Source organism: Dysidea avara, chromosome 5 (genome assembly GCF_963678975.1).
Source record: "Dysidea avara chromosome 5, odDysAvar1.4, whole genome shotgun sequence".
NCBI lineage: Eukaryota > Metazoa > Porifera > Demospongiae > Dictyoceratida > Dysideidae > Dysidea > Dysidea avara.
Window position 1 is genome coordinate 33,495,448 of NC_089276.1, and position 21,670 is coordinate 33,517,117.

The 21,670-nt window shown below is 38.2% G+C and overlaps 1 protein-coding gene across 1 annotated transcript in view; it reads right to left on the bottom strand.

Moving 5' to 3' along the window:
- Positions 1-1,122: 1,122 nt before the first annotated feature.
- The window catches only part of LOC136254949 (uncharacterized), a 32,319-nt gene continuing 11,771 nt past the window's right edge, over positions 1,123-21,670 (bottom strand). Inside the window, exon 2 of the mRNA XM_066047666.1 lies at positions 1,123-1,522. Coding sequence (XP_065903738.1) covers positions 1,291-1,522 — 232 coding nt within the window. The 3' untranslated portion in view covers positions 1,123-1,290. The remainder of the gene's footprint in view (positions 1,523-21,670) is intronic.

The window sequence follows — 21,670 nt, forward strand, 5'->3', positions numbered from 1 at the left end:
GCATACCACGAGTTGCACGCTATTAGAATATCCGGAATTATTCGGAAATTCACGGACTTTAATCAACCAAAAGATTCCAGATTCCAAGGTAAGATTCCAGATTTTGTGCGAGATTCCGAGGGATTCCAAATGACTTGTACGGGATTCCAGCCCGTGACGGACCCCTCGACCTATTATGCTCAAAATTATGCTAGCATAATCGGCGGGTCCCTATTTTACTGGTGCAGTTGCACATATACATTTTATCATGGTCCTAGGAACAGTGAGTTTGCTTGCAATCAATGTGTGAAAGTAATTGTGACAGGCTAAAAATTCGGTAAAACCGCACGGTATGGAATAAACTGGGTAAAAATATAAAACAATTCATATTACTTCAATATGCACTACAATGAAGCTCAAATCAATAACACCTACACAGTATTGTATTTGTCTGTTAATGGAAAGTATGAAAATCTTTGTTTTGCATTTATACAGCAAAACGCATGTATGAGTGCTAAATTACAATATGGTAGATATAAGGATTACCATTGTTTATTCGCTCAGTTTGTTGGGATGGCATTTTTCTTTGTCCATACAATAGGAAGGAGCATAGGAAAAGAACATATGAATTTTCCAGTTCACAATGAACAGATTGAGTCCAGTAGCTTGCTTCAGTCAAGAGTTATGATTGATTAATTAGTTTACTTACATATTTTGTTGCTTTACAAGTCAAATTTATTGCTGTCTAACACTCAAGACTATTCATCATAAAATTAATGTTGAAATTTGACTGCAACCAGTCACTAATAAAAAAGCATACATTTATTCACACTTTAAAGATCAGTACACTAGCAGCTTTAAACCACACATGCAAATTTTATGGCATATACCCTGCATGTGTATTCAATTTGTAAAGACTTGCTAGCACTGATCTTCAAGGTGCTCATACATGTGAATAGCTAGAATTATTTTTAAAATGCCTTAGTATATTTTTACACATTCATTACAAGCGATGTGCATGTTATATACAGTGTACTCCCAGGACCATGATAAATTTTCATATGGAAGCACTCCAAATTAGAGACATGGATGTAATGTATCAAGTCTGAAATAGGCATTAGCACCTTAGATATTGTACTCCAATATTCTAATGAGAAAACGCCATGTATCTTATACATATCACAAAGACACTGTAAAATTTGAAGTTACCTCCTACTGATAATATGTTTACATTTAATCCACAATAAAATTATACAGAAAACCCATAAAATAATTTCTTTTCAATAATTATCAGACAGTGTTATACATATCTCATTTCTTGCTTTTCTTGCTTTTCTTGTCATCTGATCCTGGAATAAAGGAAAGCAGCAGTGCCAGAAAAAGGATCAGTCCTATTCCAAGTATAGCTTTATCAACATAAGTCCAGTAGCCTTTGGAGCCTAGTTGTTGTAAAAACACATCACTAAAGTTTTGGCAGCTTGCATCCAGCAGGTTGTAAGGCCCCAGTTTATGAAGAACTTGAGATGCCACTGTTGCCAGCTGTCTACAAATGAGATAAGTTCCCTAGCATACTGGTATAGTGTTGATTTAGTTAACAAGACAAATATTTATTTGTTAATTAAACTATAACTAAAAGCAAATCATGCATATTATCAAATCAAAAACAGCAGAATAATTTACCAAAACTAAAAAGAATTGAGAAAGATAACTAAAAACCATAAATAAACCCAATTATTTTTTATGCACAACTAAAACTATTCAACTAAAACCGAAAGTAGGCACCGGCCGATTATGCCGGCATAATTTAAAGCATAATAGGTGGCCAAAAGCATCAAGCATAATGCCAGCATAACAGGGACGATGTTTGAAAAATTAATTAAATGCGCAATACGCGCGCCTGAAAGAAAGCAAATATTCACTGCCAATAGTATTATTAATGCATTTTATAATCAAAAACACATAATACAACTTATTAAACCGTTTCTTTGTTGGTTATTCACACTTTGCAGAAATAAGATCGAGATACTCTAATAGAACAGTCACTTACTCTAATAGAGCAGTCAGGAAAGGCTGATATACTCTAATAAAACAGTCACTTCTAGAGCATAATTTTGATTTTGAAAGCATAATTTTGAGCATAATAGGCTTAATTTTTGAGCAATGCTCAAAAGCATAATAGGTAAAATTTCGGGCATAATAGGCCGGTGCCTAACCGAAAGGTTTTCATGTTCTTAACTATAACTAAAACTACAACACAGAGAATATAACCATAACTAAGTCTACAACTAAAAGGAATTAACAAAGATTATTATCACTAAAACTGAAAACTTTTTACTAAAACAACACTAGGTCACAATGTGTGTGTGCGTGTGTGTGTGTGTGCATGCGTGTGATTTTGTGAGCCACGTGCACTATACTCTGTAAAGTACTCTTTGCGGTGCAATAAAGCACTCTTTGTGGGCAATAAAGCACAGTTGCCCACGTGCTTTAGTGTAGGCTAATAGCCTACGGGGCTCGCGCCAGTACAACTAATCACCCAAGCCGGTGAAGGTAGAGTCCGCAACGTGAAATTTTGTTCTCCGAGAATCAACTACCGAACCACCCACAAATGCTAGGCTAGGTACCACTTAGAAAATGCCAGATTGGCATTATTTTTCATTAACGTCTTGTCGTGCAAATAGGCAAATATGCTTACAAATTACCAGATTTTTTTGCTATATCTTCAGGAAAATGTCTTTTAAAGCTACAATACGCGCTCTCAACCTTTCTTACTAACTGTACTCTAAACTAAAACTATCAGTGGCTCCATTGTCTGGAGCAATTTCCAGCCGCAGCATCGCGAAAATGAAATTTCGGACTCGAAAAAAGTTTCGATGCCACTGGAGCACACAGTAGCGATGCCAAAGTAACCCTCCCAGGTAAAACTGGTCTGGCATGGGTCCAACTACTACCACACAAAATACCATCGAATTCTAAAATTGTTTACCATCTGGCTGAGCTCGATGGCTGTCAAAAATTCGTCAAAAATGCCGATTTTATTCACTGACGGGAACTTTTGCTGGTCAGACGTGCTAGTTTATTTCTCAAAAACTTACTAGACCCATAGCCAGTAGCTTTCATTCATAGGATTGGTCTGGCAGCTCTTCTAGCGACCTCAAAAATCGCCAAATGTCGATATCCACGAATTTTGCCGATGTTGACCAATTTACAATGCGTTAAAGAAATATTGAACACCAAACGTGATGCTTTGCCTCTCTAAAGTCATGCTGCATCCTTGTTTAGTTATATTCGTCCATAGGGTGGCACTGGCGACTCTCTAATCGAGGCCAAAATCCATCAAAATTCCCATCTCATCATTTGTCATCATGCAGTTTTAGGAAGTTTTACATGTCAAACATGTTGGTTTACCTCTCTACATCCTTGCTGGACCATTCAATCACCTTCGTCTGTGTAGGCAACTTTCTTCAGTCTCTTGAAAACGCCAGAGCACGCCAATTGGGCGCAACCATCAACAACAGTTAATGCTTAGCTATTTTGTTTCATTGGTTCCACGCAAGAATGACAGGAAAACCAGCAGAAATGTAATAGAGCGAAAATGGAGTTAGTTTAGCTCTAAATATTGTACTCTACATGTTTATACAAATGATTACCGAAATGCAAATGCCGATTATCAAAACCACAATCGAAATTTCCATTCGTGTAGAGTTCCGAAGGTGGATATTTAGAACTAGACTAACTCCAGTTGGGTTATGTAATATTTCTGCTGGATCTTCGTGGAATCAATGAAACAAAATAAGCAGTAAGTAGTGTTGATGGTTGCGCCGCGGCCCAATTGGCGTGCTCTGGCATTTTCAAGAGACTGAACTGAGAAAGGTGTCTACACAGACGAAGGTGATTGAAACGTCCAGTAAAGATGTACAGAGGCAAACCAGCATGTTTGACTTGTAAAACTTCCTAAAACTGATGACAAATGGTGAGATGGGCATTTTGATGGATTTTGGCCTCGATAAGAGAGCCGCCATTGCCACCCTATGGACGAATATAACTAAACAAGGATGCAGCATGACTTTAGAGAGACAAAGCATCACGTTTGGTGTGCAAAATATCTTTAACGCATTGTAAATTGGTCGATATCGACAAAATTCGTGGATATCGGCATTTGGCGGTTTTTGAGGTCGCTAGAAGAGCTGCCAGACCAATCCTATGAATGAAAGCTCCAGGCTATTGGTTTAGCAAGCTTTTGAGAAATAAACTAGCACATCTGGCTAGCAAAAGTTCCCGTCAGTGAATAAAATCGGCATTTTTGACGAATTTTTGACAGCCGTCGAGCTGAGCCAGATGGCAAACAATTTTGGAATTCGATGATATTTGGTGTGGTAGTAGATGGACCCATTCCAGACCAGTTTGACCTGGGAGGGTTACCTTGGCATCGTTACTATGTGCTCCAGTGACATCGAAACTTTTTTCAAGTCCAAAATTTCATTTTCGCGATGCTGCGGCTGGAAATTGCTCCAGACAATGCAGCCACTGATGGCTTTAGTTTAAAGTACAGTTAGTAAGAAAGGTTGAGAGCACGTATTGTAGCTTTAAAAGACATTTCCTTGAAGATATAGCAAAAAAATCTGGTAATTTGTAAGCATATTCGCCGACTTGCACGACAAGACGTTAATGAAAAATAATGCCAATCTGTCATTTTCTAAGTGGTACCTAGCCTAGCATTTGTGGGTGGTTTGGTAGTTGATTCTCGGAGGTCGAAATTTCACGTTGCGGACCCTAGTGAAGGCTGATAGCCTCGCCGCGCTGAGTGATCAATCACCCTTCCACCACTGGATTGCTTTTATAGACATACCTAAATGCTTCGATGATGGGTGGGAGAAGGTAACGTTGCTGTTACGTTTGTTAATGTAAACGGACAAGTCCTGGAGATATCACGGAAATACTTCACCATGTGACTCACAATAGAATCAATTGTGGGTTGTGAGCAAAACCTGCCAAAAGATGCGATGAACGTCTACTATGCCAAACTATGGTGAAATACGCGTGAGTTACTTTGTTAAACTAGTTTGTGTGTTCAGGCTGCTAATAGTTCGTGCAACGCTTGTTAATTACGAGTCCTAGTGTATGGTGAAGCTACACGACTAGAAAGTTCCATAAATCATTTAAAGCATAGCCGCGAGTGCTATATGAAAAATAAAGTACGAGGCGCGCGGCCAAGATGCTAATAAAGCACGAGGCTAACTTTATTTTTCATATAACACTTGCGGCTATGCTTTAACATACACTAATAACAATTTTTATGTTATATATTTGAAATGCAAAATACCCGTTTTTGTACTGTGTTTGCTTGGTTTTGCATTTGAAATAGCATGAAATTTGTTACTACGACAAAATTGTTTTTACAGTGTAAGTAATACAGATTAAATAATGCAGTGTACAACCTCATTTGTGACCGGGCCTGCGAAAACAGGGCATGTGGGCACAAACTACACCACGTCACTCTACAGGTCATATCTCAGTACTGGAACAGAATATTTGTATTTTATTACTTGCATCATAAAGCCAATTAAATTCTTACTAGATGCTCAAAATTGCATTGCCATAGTATAATGGTACAAAACGTTATGAGTGATGAATGTTTGAAAAGGTAGGCAAAAATCATGTGCCCACATGCCCTATTTTCACAGGCCCGGTTACATTTTATGTTGCATAAACTGACTAGTAGCATGTGCTTTTGATAAAAATCTGCTCACCACCTCTCTATCTCTCCCAGCATGCCGATGAACTATTATGGAAACTTATATAAAGGTATACCAATATAAGAAAACTATACTAAACTGATCTGATACCGATCCAATACACACTAGTTAATGAGTACAATATGGAAAAAGTAGTACGAGGGCTTGAGTGAGAGACTAGTACAGCATGAGGCAAAGTCGAGTGCTGTATATTCAGCTTGAGACCACGCCAGAGTACTATTTTTTCATACTGCACAAGCGTGGCAATGCTTTAACTGATTTCTGGTTGTCTTTGTTTGTTGGAGTGTTCATTTTGTATACTTGAGTTGCATCAGTTTTCAGCCATCAGACAATTGTTATGTGTCTATATAGTACAACTCTGGTTACAAAACAAACAGATGGCTACTTCTGGTTGATCAACAGTGCTGTATTTCCCGTACGCAGTACTATTAAGTGAACTATGGATCTGATGGATCACAAATCATGTGATATCTCAGTGTTAATGTCTACAAATTAACCTTTTGTGGTTAATCACGAGTGCGCACTAGTTTCTCACTGCCATCGGACAATCTGGGTCATGATAAACTGTATGAACGGTTAACTTCTTCTTGATTGCAAATCCGGATTCATACATTAAACCAGTTAAAGCACCACGTATGTTTGTGCTTCACCTTGTTGTTTCTCAACCACACCCTTGTGCTGTATTTCTATATTGCACTCGTGGTGGTGCTTTTAGTATTTAAAGTACTTGCATGGGAAAAGATCAAACAAAAAAGAGTGCTATTATTTCCATACCGACAATACTGAAAAGAAAATACAATGGGACAGGAAGGCCAGCTATGATATGTACATGAGTAATGGACAGTTTTTACAGTTATCTAATCGTTGTTTGCGAGTGTGGCCATCAATGGGACAAAGTTGAAGGCATCAAGCGACCACTGAATCTAATCAAGAAGTTGCCAGACTTGACAGTTTAGCAAAAAATTAAGATAATTATTGTAGTGGAATTAAAAATATTTGTGTGTGTAGCCATTAATTTGTTGTTAATTGCTATGGTAATGTTGTCAGCAGCTTTGTTAGTGGGGGTGATTGTGGTCATTCCAGTATCTCGTGTGTCACATTCACATAAAGTGTGCTTTATTGCCATACAAAGTACACTTTGACAGAGCTTAAGCACAGTATGGAATATAGAGCACACTTTCCCCCTTAGATGGTATCATACATTAATGATCTGAATATACTGATGTAACTAACACCGTTTTCACATGGACACCTAAAAGTGGGTTCAACCCAGGATGAATAATCCACATTCAACCCACGAGTTTCTGTTCACAAGCAATCATCACATGATGGTATTCACTGAGTGACAATTGCTGTATTCACCAAAAACCGCAACTTGCTTTTGAAGCCATAAAATGACAAGTTCATGCATTGCAGGGTTGAACTCATTTATGACTTTGAGGTTCAACCCGGGTTCAGCCTGGTTAAGGTGATCACATGAACGCATTAACCTGGGTTGAATGTGAGCTCAACCTAGTTCAAAGTGACCATATGAAAAGGGTGTAAGTGTAACTGTTTAGATTAGAGAAACCAAAACAGGATGTTCAACTAATAAAGACAGACTCATAATTACTGGTTATGTTACATAGCAACTGAGACAATAAGGCACCTACAAATATTTTAATACATGTGAGACCAGTACAGATTAGTCTGCACTTTAATGGCTTCTAAAGATGGTTGTTTTATGTTGTGCTTTGTTCATACCATAAATGGGGAAAGCTTTACTGGACAAAAGTTTCACATTTTTCGCAGTTTCAAGGCAAACCGCAAAAGTTTCCCTAGTAATTTACAGTGTACTACATAGCTTTGTTTAAGCTTTACTGCGAAATTTTCACCACAAATAGTCTCACAGGTAAGCCTTAACTTTCTCTCTTTACAGTATAACTGCACTTAGATTGTAGTATTGTTAGACAGGTAACATGATCACAGCCATATGAATGTTTTTATTATGGCACAGTGTTCTGAAGATACATAGCTAGTTGTATACTGGTATATTGTATCACCACGGCTGTGTAGGATAACACCCTAAGATCTGAGGACCACAGGCCTGAGGGCTAAGGGTGTATACATTTAGCAAAATCTGACTAAGTTGTGGCATATCACTCTAGGCAGACTCACTTGATAGGTGAAAGAACTATTGAGCACTCACCCTGTTTCTTTTATATATCAGTGTAAGATGACTGAGATATATAATGCAAATAGTTATACCACAGGCAAAGCACAAATGCATGCCTGTGGCATAACTAACATGTTCTACTTTAGCATGCAGACTCACCTAATTGGTAATATCTTCAGTTGCTATACCTTCTCTTATATAAGGAACCAAGTAAGCTGTGATTGTGGGATTGAATTTTGTCAAACAAGCTGTGATAGTGGGATTCAATTTTAATACATCAAACAGTAGTTTGATTTTACTTTTGCTAATATAGCAATGTTAAGAGATTAGTGTTAATTATGTTACTTTAATTACTACATTTACAGAAGTAAAAAACAAACTACTATTGGTGTATTAAAATTGAATCCCAAATCATAGGTTGTTTGGCAAAATTCAATCCCACAATCACAGCTTGCTCGATTCCCTGTATAAGTGAGGAGAGATAACAGTATAACATCAAAGAAATCTAATGATTTCTGGATATAGTGGCACTCCTATTAGGTGTGCAATGTCTCGAGTTAACGAGATATATGCAATGGTACAGTGTGTATATCTCGTTAACATTTTGAGCCAGTGCAATATGTGATATCAAGAGTTGATAATATATTATCAACTCCTTGTGATATATGTGCATGTGCACTGGCGTATATATATCAGGCAAAGCACAAGTGCCCATTATAATGGTATAACTAATATGTGCCACGTGGGTTAATCATCTACCCTTTACAGGGTGATTTATTTCTTGGCTGGACTTTCAACAGGGTGATTTGTTTGTAGCTGAACTCTGTACCAAGTGACTTGTTTGTAGCTGATTACCCTAGGAGTTGACTTGTTTACTAAACTCTCTACAGGGTTACTTGTTTGTGGCTGAATTCTCCAAAGGTGATTTTTTTTTGTAGCTGAACTCTCTTCAGGGTGACCTGTTTGTGTGAATTGTTTGTATTATTATTATTGTTATTACTAGGCCCGGGGCAAATACAACCAAGTACAATCACCAACAGGACAACCTACTAATGGGGCATGTAGTACAACAGTGCATGGCCAACACAGTGTGTGCAGATCATGTAGAAAAGATGCAAAGGAAATGATACATATGCATACGTAAACAGTCAAGGGAGTTTAACTGGCATCAGAAAACCACAATAATAAAACACAACCTACACAAAAACAAAGTTAAGTTAGCTATATTGAAAGTTTATATTGTAGGTGTGACGTGTCTCTGAAAATGACTCAGCAGTGAAGTGAGACTATGTAGAACAAGGGACATGGTGATGGCACAATTAGCAAATGATCCCAATCAAGCCAATATGGCACAACAGACTCTATTGTAACTAGAGGCCACTGGTGATGTGCCAGTATATCAGCAGTGTGGCATTGGCACTAGTTGGCACAGTGATCAGTCTATAATATTATGTATACAGCCATACACAACATACAGGAGATAGTTACACATTGTTGTATATGCAACAATGCATCTTCTTGTTTATTACAGACTCACAGTAGAGTAGCTAGTAGTTAAGCCAGGTGGAAAATAATTCCAGCCGCTGGCAAGCCAGATGAAGGATGAAGATGTATAATACAACTACAAGTATTACATTACTCATTACCTTGTTGTTCACGAGTGCATCAGCTGGTTGTTTACAAGCGAATCAGCTGGTAACCCAGCTGGGCATCAGCTGGTTGTTCACTGGAGCGCATATCCTGCATACAAAATACAGTTACAAACATTTAAACTTACTTGTAATCTTGTTGTTTACGTGTAAAGTGGCCTCTGGCTCTCCTGCTATCACTCCGTGTATGTTTAATAATCTTCTCCTTCGCGCAATCTGTAATTAAGCAAGGGTGTGGTGCTGGGCATTATATAGAATTACACGTATGGTCAAGTCATCAACACGAACAGGCGTACTTATTATACGGTTGTGCCTTCATTTACAGGCGAATCTATCCCCACTTAGTTCATGTCTCTAGGCCTTGTAGTTTTCTCAAACATTATTTATTTTTTATTTATTTCATTCATTATTATTTATTACATAATTTTAACCGCATTTCGTATTATTCTTAGTACTTGGTTGTATATTATACAGGAATTAAAAAAGGCAAAGCCTGTAAATCCTAATCCTATGTTACAATAAATCTATGCTAAACATAATGTCATTGTTCAAGTTGTCAAACAACTTCTTGACTTCATCAGTTGATTGAGCCTCCACAATACCACTAGGAAGGGAGTTCCAGTTGTTCACTACACGGTGAGAAAAATAATTCTGTTGAACCTCTCTAAAAGCAAATTGCTTGAACAGTTTGCAAGAGTGCCCTCTAATTGCTGTCCATGCTATTGTAAAAAAAGTAGTTTCATTCACATTTAGATGTCCATTTAATATGTTGTAGGTCATGATCATGTCCCCACGAAGTCTCCGATACTTTAAAGTTGGTAATTTGAGGCATTTTAGACGTTCTTCATAAGGTAGATGTTTGATAGATGGTACCAGCCTTGTTGCATATCTTTGGACCTTTTCAATTGCATCTTCGTCTACTTTGTAATTAGGACCCCATATGATGTTGCCATATTCAAGACATGGTCTTACGATAGACTTGTATAAGTAAGAAAAGGTTTGAGGACTTAAGTTAATAAAGCATTTACTAATTAGACCCAGAAGTCTTCTTGCTTTACTAACAGTTACTGCTACGTGCTTATGAAATTTTAGTTGACTGTCAATCATGATCCCTAGGTCTTTTTCCTCACTAGTTTGCTCAATGTCACAACCGGCCATGGTATAAACATGACTACAGTTTGTCTTCCCTAGATGTAAAGTTTTACATTTGGAAACGTTAAATGGTAACTGCCACATCTCCGACCACATAACTAGATTGTCAATGTCCTGTTGCATTCTACAAATGTCAGCATCATCTGTTACACAACTGTATAATTTAGTATCATCAGCAAATAACAGGCAGTGATTAGTCAGAACTTGAGGTAAATCATTGAGTTACACCACAAAGAAAATAGGGCCAAGGACAGAACCTTGTGGCACACCTGAAAGGACATCAGCCCATGAAGATTTAACTCCATTAAGTGTTACTCTTATAGCTGAACTCTCTACCGGGTGACTTGTTTGTGGCTGAGATTCCACAGAGTGATTGTTTGTAGCTATAGTATGTTCACGTTGAGCTGAACCCTGAAAAACAGCTAAAAATTAAAAGTGGATTTTTTCTCAACAGAGTTAACATTTCTGCCAACCAGATGATTATTGGTAACAGCAAAGGTGTCAACAACAGACATGTACAGTTTGGCTCCATCACAAGTTCGGGAAAGGGCTCTAATGGATACTGTACTTATATGGCTTCTCCATAGGAAATGTATTGTGAAAATTTTGATTGGCCATAAATATTATGTCAAACATTTGAACAACAAGATTTTGAAATATTTTTAGTGGATCAAGCAGTACTACAAATGAGCCAAATTTCAAGATCATGTGTAATTGTATCCATGAGTTATTAAATGTTTTTGAGGATTCAGCTCAACGTGAACATGCTATAGCTGAAATCTCTACAGGGTGACTTGTTTGCAGCTGAACTCTCTCTAGAATGATTTTTTAGCTGAATTCTACAGGTGACCTGTTTGTGGCTGAACTCTCCACAGGGTGATTTCTTTGTACTTGATCTCTCCACAAGGTTATTTGTTAAACTCTCTACAGGATGACTTGCTTGTGGCTCAACTCTCCACAGGGTGATTAGGTCAAAGCTGAAATCTCTACATTGTGACTCGTTTGTAGCTTGACACTCTACTGGTGACTTTTTAAAGCTTAACTCTACAAGTACTTTGCTAATCCAATGAAGTGCAATTGTATGTTCTCACAAGGCTTCTTCTGGTATCAGGAATCTCAGTGGTGGAACCACCTCCCTTCCCACTTTAATGACTACATTGTTAATGGCCAATATAAATAGTTTTGTAATGACTATTATATGTGTTTGTTAGATGAATTGTAATTTTCTGTTTTTGTAGTTTTGCTTTTTGTAGCTGTTGTTTTTGTATTTGTAAGTTTTTAGTGTGTGTTGTTGTGTAGCTACTTTATTATTTTGAAACTCTCGTAAGGAAGACCGGCTATAGCCGATTGCTGGAGTCAAAATAATAAATCAAATCAAGTAACTTGTTTGTGGCTGACCTCTCCACAGGGTGACTTGTTTCTAGCTGAACTCTGCACAGGGTGATTTGTTTGCAGCTGAACTCTTTTTGGGGTGAATTGTTTGTAATTGAACTCTCTACAGGGTGACTTTTGTATAGCTGAACTCTCTACAGGGTGATCTATTTGTAGTTGAACTCTCTACAGGGTGACTTGATTGTAGTTGAACTCTCTTTTGGGTGACTTAGTGTTAGCCGAACTCTCTATATGGTGACTTGATTGTAGCTGAAGAGAGAGAAACCATCATTATTGATGAAAAAGGAATAAACAATACAAAATAGAGTGCGGTGTGTCCTCGGATTCATGCAACCACATATTGGCAAATGCCAAAAAATGGGCCATTCTAAATGAGAGGCTTATTATGAAGCTGAATGTTCTATTAGGGTGACTGCACTATTAGAGTATCTTAATCACGCATTTGTTACACCTAGTTGACTTTTGTAGTGTAACTCAGTGGTTTTTTATCTGATCCCTTATAAACCACTGAAAGCTTGTTCTAAAACAATTATTAGCGTAAGCAACCAATTATCATCAGTCACCTATTATCGTCACAATACTTTAAAAATAAAACTGGTTGCATTTACGGTAAATATCTCGGAATTCGGATATCTTGCCTAGCAAAGCAAGGTAAATTTAGGTTATTTTCCATTCTTTTTCTACAAATATGTCTCCTTTTTGTCCCTATAGGTGAAGTACATGGGCTAATACTGTGAAGCGACCTTATAAGAGATGAAAATTTAGATGGTTTGAACAAATGGAAAGAAGGCCACATGGGAAGCCTCGAATCAGATCCTCACCGGCACTGATAGTCACCAATCCTTCAAAGAATCAAAGGATATGGACAGAAGAGCAATTTAACTCCACCTATAAAGTTGTGGAGGATAGTAAGAATGGATTTAGTGCTGTACGTGAGTGTGTTGTGTCAAGAATGACACTGCAAGATGGAATTTTGGAAGGGTAGTGAGACATGACAGTAATCCTGGACCCCAGCCATACTTGAATCAACCTGAGAAGAGCAATATTTTAGTGGAAACAACCACAGTTGGTTATACGTAACAGGAGCCAAAAGCTGGTTGTACTTCTTGGATGGAGAGATCTGCAAAAGAAACAAAGCTTTATAGCTAGCAGCCAAAGAAAAAGACAGTAGAAGTATTTGCATGACATAAGTGACACAGTGGGTGGATGCATATTAATTGAATGGGCGAAGAAAAATCTAGTAGAGAGTCACTGCAGTTACCAGCAGACAGCCGATTACTTCTTTTGATTTGCATTACCACAATCCAGCAGTTATGAGGTAAAGCAGTTGAGCAGCAATACCACAGAACTGTTCTCATTCAATAAAAGATCCAGCCTTTGTTTAGATGTACTTCAAGTGCTGCTAGAACAATTCACCGTTTGCTGAAAAGTTGTGATGTTTGATTTGTATGAACAAAATACGGAGCGAATCCTAGCTATGTGTGTGTGTGCAAGCAATGGACTCATGAGCACTGTACTACACTAACATTATTAAATTGCAGCTGATAAGTTAAGTTCAAGGAATTGTTGTACCCTATTAAATGTATGTAGGGTGTATGTGCGTATGTAACAGTTTCACTTGAAAATCACACTTACCTGGTAATTGGTGCTAATGCTTTAAAATTACGGATAAAAGTTTAGAATGCGTACAGAACACGGGGATATTTTTTAATAATTTTTATCACGTACTGTAAGCAAGATATAGAGCACTGAACTGGTATCTGATGATAATTGATACAGTATACTGATTGTGGTGGCGATATTATATTACGCCTGATGATAATGATGTAAATCTCATTCTGCAATGAAACACCCCTGGCTTCTAAACAAAATATGCTAGGCACCTACAAAACTACACGTAGTAAGAGGAGCCTATAACTTTATTTTTGGTCCAATCTGTGTGACTTTTGCCTTCGAAGTTACAGCGCTCCATAATCTATAATTTATGACAATAGTTGGTTGCTTATGCTAACACTAATCTACCTCTCTACCTATTTTCAGCTGATTCCAGAAAGTAGTTTGCCTGGGGGGTTTAGAAAACCCGGACCGGACCAGGTCAATTCTTCAAGTAAGCCATCACACAATAGCTACAACATACAATTCACGCAATAGTTAGCTATAACATTCACTCTTCACCTTGTAGCCAACAATCAGTACAAAGCTACAAGCTCTTTCTGCTATACTCAACTGTTACACAAACAAGTAACCGCCCAAATTTATTAGAATAGTGATATACAAAGTGAAAAGATTTAAGATAACAGCAAACCTTTGAATGCATTTCGGTAGTGATGAATGAGTAATGGAGTATTTATAGCTACATGCCAAGGTAAGCTTTAAATAGAACAAAACCTTACTACTCCAGAAATCTCTATATAGCTAGCTACCCTGGGAGTATAGCTATGTGTCACACTATAGCTAGCTTACCTATTTTAGTTTGGCTGGTCATCCATGACCATTCCTTTAAATAGTTTGCAGTTCCTTTCACTTTGTATATCATGATTCTAGCTAATAAATTTGGGTGGTTACTCGTGTGTGTAACAGTTGAGTACAGCAGAAAGAACTTGTAGCTTTGTAGCAATTGTGTAGTGAAATGTAGTGGAAAGTAGTTTAATAGTTTAGATAGGTTGTTTTATCATGGATGAAGTTTCGTGCGCAATCGCTGTTGCAGTTTGAGCCATTGTAGCTAGCTAGCTAGCTAATTGTGTTCTTGGCAGAGTGGCTACAAGGTGAAGAGTGTATGTTAGGCCACTCCAAGAAAATTCATTGTTTCCCATTTCCCGCCCGCATGCAGATTCTCTTCCCCCATGGTAATTCATTATTGCTGTCAACTGAACATTTTATTCATTATTTATCGTGTGATTGCATAGCAGTAACTAGTTTAGCAGTCAGAAAGCCCATTTAGCTAGCTTTTCACTGTTCAGGTTCTTATATTTTTACCTATACCGTATAGCGGGTATAATGTGCGAGGCGCAATTTCTGCGAAGAAGCAAGTTTTTCGTCCAGCAGTAATATCTGTGATTATAATATCTGCGAACTCTTCCAATCATCAAAACACGTGGTCTCAATTAAAATCATGGTATGCTACACGTGCAATGGTGTCTGAGCTCGTGTCTGAAGTAGAATCCTTTGCGATAGATTCTATGATTAGAGGATATCACATTTACAAGGATATTTGGTCCAGTTTTATAGGAGAAGTGCTGTACTGTTGCCGTGATGTACGAAACCACCATGATCCTTTTGCTGTTGCGGTATGTAAGGGGACCACTGTAGTGGGACACGTGCCTAAGAAAATTTCTACAGTTTGTTACGTTTTTCTGGGGAAGACAAGAGCAACGATAACTGGCAGAGTTACAGGTTTGAGGCGGTACTCTCATGACTTGCCACAAGGTGGCATGGAGATTCCATGGGTAATGAAGTTTGCTGGTTGTAAGGTGATGGTGAATAAAGCGAAGTCTATACTACTTGATATGAAAAGGCCAGTGCCGCTTTCTATGTCCGTGCCAGTTAGAGTCTGTGGTGCTGGTACTGGTGGCAGTGATGTGAGCAGTAGCTCTAGTAGTAATCCAGAGCAACCTGAGGGTGCAAAGTTTACTGTGGAAGTAAAATACACTCTACCAGACACACAAGGAGAAGACATGACCCAGGAATCTATAAGAGACATCACTGATCCCATGACAAGCATGAAAGTGTTAGAATGTGAACCGCCATGTCAAGATGGGCCCCCAGACGTTGCTGACAGGAGAAATTCTACCTCAAAAGAGAGTCAAAAATATGATGCTGAGGCCTGTTTATCTATGGTTTTACTAGATCCAGTTGAAAGTACTAGTGGTAACAAAGATTCCGTGAAGCATCAAAGCAGTGCATCTGTACTAGTCTCCAGTTCAACATGGGTGAAATTTGGAAGAGTGTCTCTTACTCTTTCAGACGGAGATGAAATTGCTGGTGGTTTTCAACTAAATAACAAGCACATTAACTATGCCCAAACCATACTAAAGTGCCAGTTTTTGATTAAAGGTTTGCAATCCACTTTACTGCAGGCAAGTTCAACTCCCCGAGTCAATGAGCCGCAAATTGTTCATGTCAGGGGTAATCATTGGATAACTACCAGCACAATATTGTCAAAACCTAATGCAGTAAACGTCTACGATTCCCTCTACGATTCTGTAGATGAAAAAAGTCTGAAGATCATACAGCAGCTTTTTGGAGTTAAGGAGGTTCATGTAGTACCAATACAGAAACAACAAGGCTTCAGTGACTGTGGACTATTTGCAATTGCATATGCAGTATATTTGGCAAAGAAACGTAATCCAGAAAAGGCTTACTTTCACCAATCACAGATGAGGTCACATTTAATCAACTGTCTGAGTCAAGGAAAAATGTCACCCTTCCCATCTCACCGGGTAAAGCCTCAGAAGTGAACTACATATACAACTGATACTAGAATGTGATTTAATGTATATACCATAAAATATTGTGATTTAGCTGTACAATTTCACTAATCAAATAATTATTTTAATGCAATTAACACAATTGTTACACAAGTTCTTGACAGTTGCTACTACAGTGATCGCTGTTCCTTCAGGGCATCTGCTATTCCTGCAGCCTTGAATCCATTCTGAATGATTTCTTTGTTGACCATTAAATGTCTGTAAGCCTTTAATAGCCATTGAGCACCAAGAGGTTTCATCATTGCCATTCGTAAATCAGCTGGCATTGGATTTTCTGCATCAAGTGTCTTCATGAAATCTTTCAGAGTTTTGTTGACACTTAAGTCCATTGGCTGAGGCTTATCGGTACAATTTGCTGGTACACTTATCGTGTACACATTGTTAGCTTCCAGCAATTGATAAATTCTCTTGGTTGTCTGACCTTTAAACGTATCAAATAATACAACAGCCAGAAAAGTGTTAGAAAGCCCTAATCCTGCTCTTTTCTTCTCCAAGTAAGGTAAGAGTACTGAATGAATATACTCCTCAGTTTTGTCTTCATTGGACCAATGATTTGGTGTGAAGCTCAGTAGCCAATTTTTAGGAAGCTTTACTTTAGGCAAGCATGCAGAATTTTTTCCTTGGTAGATTAATTGAAATGGCAAAATCTCACCACTTAGTGCTCCACAAAGGATGGCAGTGATCTGCCATTTATCATCCAAGCCAACTATTTCAACTCGCTTTTCTCCTTTCTGGTTCATCGTCCATGAAGACACAGGCACAATGTTTATAGTTGTGTGGTCCCAGTTCAGTATCAAATTATCTGGGATATCCTCCATAATGGCCACAGTAACAATATCGTTGAGAAATTGCTCTTTTAGCTCCTCAAAATTATGAACCATTAGCTTCTTGGTAGAGCACCCTTTTCCTTTGGCAAAACCCATTCTGTACAAAAGCGATTTAGCCCAGTTAGGCGTCAACTCTAAAGCTGGGCCATTCGTTTCATCAAATAAAGTCAGGTTAAACTTACGGACAATAGCCTTACCAGCTGCAATTGTTATGCCTGTTGTAATCACACCACCAGCCTCACGAACAGCTCGTATGTACGCTTGAGTTTGCCCATCCAGCTTCTCTCCAAGTAAAAATGGATGCCCTCTTTTCGCTGTTGGCAGAACTTGCATGTCTGGCTCAATATCACCAGCCTTTCTCTTGCACTCTAATTCGAGCTTGTAATTCTTTACCCATAAACGAACAGTGCTCTCGTTCAACTTCTTGCCTAAAATTTTAGTGTATTACCTGGCAGCAACGCTATTTCCATTAATAGAAGCAACTTATGCTTTGCATTCTGGAGTGACTTTTATGTATGGGCCCTTCTTTTGCAGCTCCTTAGCTTCAGCTACTGCTTTCAAAACCTTTCTGTTTGCTTCTGCAATCAATGCTGTAGGTAAGTGATCTGACAAAGGCCCTTTCAGATCAGGCAGCGAGGCTGAAATGTCCACTCTTTTGAAGTACTTGAAAAGAGACATAGGTCGACTGTTCATACTGCAATACGTGGAGATTTCACTGACTTAATAAAAACGAAAGTATAAGAGGCTGTAGAATTAAATTCTGCGAGCCTGTAGCTTCTCGCATAATTCACACAAATTAGGACCTCGCAGATAAAACCCGCTATATGGTATATAATAAGTTAGTTATGAATTTCGAAAATTAGTGGAAATATCTATAATGAATATGGATAATGAACCGCCCACCCGCATGTATTTTTGAGGTCAATGAAATAAGAAACAAGGAATTTTCTTGGAGTGGCCTTATAGCTAGCTATTGCGTGAATTGTATGTTATAGCTATTGTGTGAATTGGCTTACTTGAAGAATTGGCCCGGTCCGGTCCAGGTTTTCTGAACCTGGTAGGGGTGACAAGTAATACTTTTTTATTAACAAAACTAGAGGTGTACCGATAAGGATTTTTCAGTTGTACCGATATCCAATTAATCTGTACCTAAAAGAGCCGATACCAATTATACCTATCATTGTATATTCTGCAAAATGTAAATCAAATAGAACTACAGGTGTAGCTACTGCATGATGCATATTATTCTAATGACTTTTAAAGAAAACAGAAGCGATGTAATTATAAGGTACAGTAATACTTGGTTACCTATGGTGGTATTGCCTCTAATACACAATCCAGACAATTAGGCACCACAAATATTTTAAAACATGCTCCCTTGTCTGGATTACTCCATGTTTTGATTAGTTTTCAAGATGGCCACTATACACAGATTATCAGTTTAATTTCCTGTGGTGCAGTTCTTTATTCTTAAAGTGTAATAGCTACTGTTTTCAGAAGATCTGGGTAAAAATATTCTAACACAAATAGCAGGACTTACACACACAGTCATATGGTTTCTCATAACTTGGCATTTTTTACTATAGACAGACTTTCTATTTGTTTGTGGTAGGCAAAAAGGCTTTTCATTGTTGTGCTGGTACAGTGAAACCTGTCTAATCCGACCCTTTGGCCAGAATTTTCTGGCTTTAATAGACAGGTGGCTGCATTACAATTCACCTGTCTTAACCGGTCATCTAGATTTGCAATGAATTTGGCTGGATTACACAAGTCAATTTAAACATATTAAATGTATACAGTATAATTGGTAATGCTGATGCTTAGCTATGTCAGTATATACAGCACCTAACTAGCTGCAAAATATTTAGTTATTGTAGTTTGCTCTAAGTTCAGCTGCATTTTTGCACTTTGTGAAGATGTTACGACTTTCCCCATAGTCTCAGCAATTTCTTCTTCACCACTTTGAGATAAATATAGCAGTAGATCATTTGCCACAGCAATAGCTTCTTTGTGTGTACTAATGGAACTTTCTCTGGCTTAGGTTCATCATCTTCACTGCTGATTTCCACATCAGATGGCTCATCATCTTCAACACTTGCACAAGCTATAGCACGTAGCTGTTCCCTCCAATTACTGGCTTCACCATCTATGTCATATGATTGACAAGTGCAGAGGTCATCATCTGCATTTAGGTATTCTTCAGACGTGCATGCTGAATCAATTTGTTTTACAAGGCCATCAAGACTTTCTTGTATATCAGCAAATGGATCTCCTGGAGGCTGATCTTCTGTACCATCAAGATTTATGCCACAGGTCTTAAAACAGCGACGTATGGTTTCAGGCTTTACTCTATCCCAGGCTTCTTTAATCCATCGAATTGCTGTCAAAACGTTAACAGACTTCACAATTTCAGAAGCACTAGACTGCTACCATCAATTTGTGACAGGACATGGTTTAAAAGTAACTTCCTATAATGACATTTAAAATTCTTAATTATGCCAGCATCTAATGGCTGCAGCTTTGATGTTGTATTTACGGGTAAAAATACTACTTTAATGTTAGAGAATTTTTCTTGCAAAGCTGGGTCATGAGAAGACACATTATCAATCAACAATAGAATTTTTCTGCCAGTTCTCAGTAGTCGTCTGTTCAATGTTGCAAGGAGAGTTGTCATTATTTCATTATTCATCCAAGCTTTGGCATTAGAATAATATGGAACACCATGTGGCTTTTTCAAATTTCTTACACCTTTAAAACATCTAGGTTTGGCAGCTTTTCCAATTACAATAGGTGGCTTTTTATCACCAGTAGCATTGGCAAAAAATGCTAAGTAAGATGCTCCTTTGATTTCTTTCCACCTCTACATTCCTTTCTCTTCTCAGCTAATGTTTTATCAGGGAGTACCCTGTAAAAGCAGCCTGTTTCATCTTCATTCCAGATATCCTCCAATTTATAGCCCTGGACCAAAGCTTTGAGTCTTTCAAACCAGCCATCTATAGTTTCTTGTCGAATATCAGCTGCTTCACCACTGACAGTTAGCTGCTTTAAACCAATGGTTTTTGAAACTTTGTAGCCAACCATTTGACGCTTTAAACTCTGGCTGGTAAAGCTTTTCTGTGATTAAACAAGCTTCAGCTTGTAGCATAGGCCCACTTACTGGGACATTCCTTTGCCTTACCAAACAATACCACTGATACACTGCATCATTTACTGATTGAAATGCAGCCTTTCATTTGTGTTTCCTTGTTAATGGCTCTCCTTTTGTCTCAAATTCAAGCACAATCCTCTCTTTGTTCTTTAGAATTTGTTGGACCTGAGTTCGACTGCATTTGAATACTCCAGAAATAGCACAAGTGCTGTCTTGAGGATGTTTTTTATGGTACTTAATCACGTTATAACGGTATTTTAGCAACAGTTCATTTCTTGATGATTTTGATGCCATAGCAGCTGTTCATCAGCCAGAAACCTCAACTTCAATTTGTGATTATATACGTGTTTGGCAAGTTTAAAACAGGTTTAACCTGTTACGCAAATGAATATATCATTTATTGCGAGGGCTGATATCTGGAGGGGGCATACCGTTAGGCATGGCAGGTAGTCACATCAATACTTTTGAATTAACATCGTATATCCGAGGACACCATGTCTATAAAGAAGTATGGACTCCTTATGTCGGTGAAGAGTTGTCCGTCAAGAAAGAAACTGGAAACCTGTACAATGCATTTGCTGTGGCTGTGGAAAAAGAAGGGGATGTTGTTGGACATTTGCCCCAAAGTATAAGTAGGAATGTAAGCTACTTCATAAGTCACAGAGGGAATAATGCTACTTGTACTGTCACTGGTCCACGAGTGAATCGTGGAGTGGGGCTCGGAGTTGAAGTACCTTGTACATATAGGTTTACTGGACAGAAATTGTTTGTTAAAAGACTTAAAGAATTGTTGTATAATAAAAAGTGATGACCGTTATATGCAACGATAAATGTACAAGTGTTTAAGGTAATGGGAATTACAAGTGTGACCGTAGCGTGCATTAGGCAGGTGGCCGCTTTACAGCTACATAATATGGGAACTTTGTATGGTAGGTATTTGGGGACTTTTATGCTGGCTGCAATAGGGAGGTCACCGGATTATTCAGGTGCCGGATTAGACAGGTTTCACTGTACACATATTTGCCATGTAAACTATTGGTAGCGATATCGGTTCTCAGAGCATTTGTGCCGATTACCGATATGGCAGAAATTGCCATATCGGAAGCTGACCCGATCACCAATCCG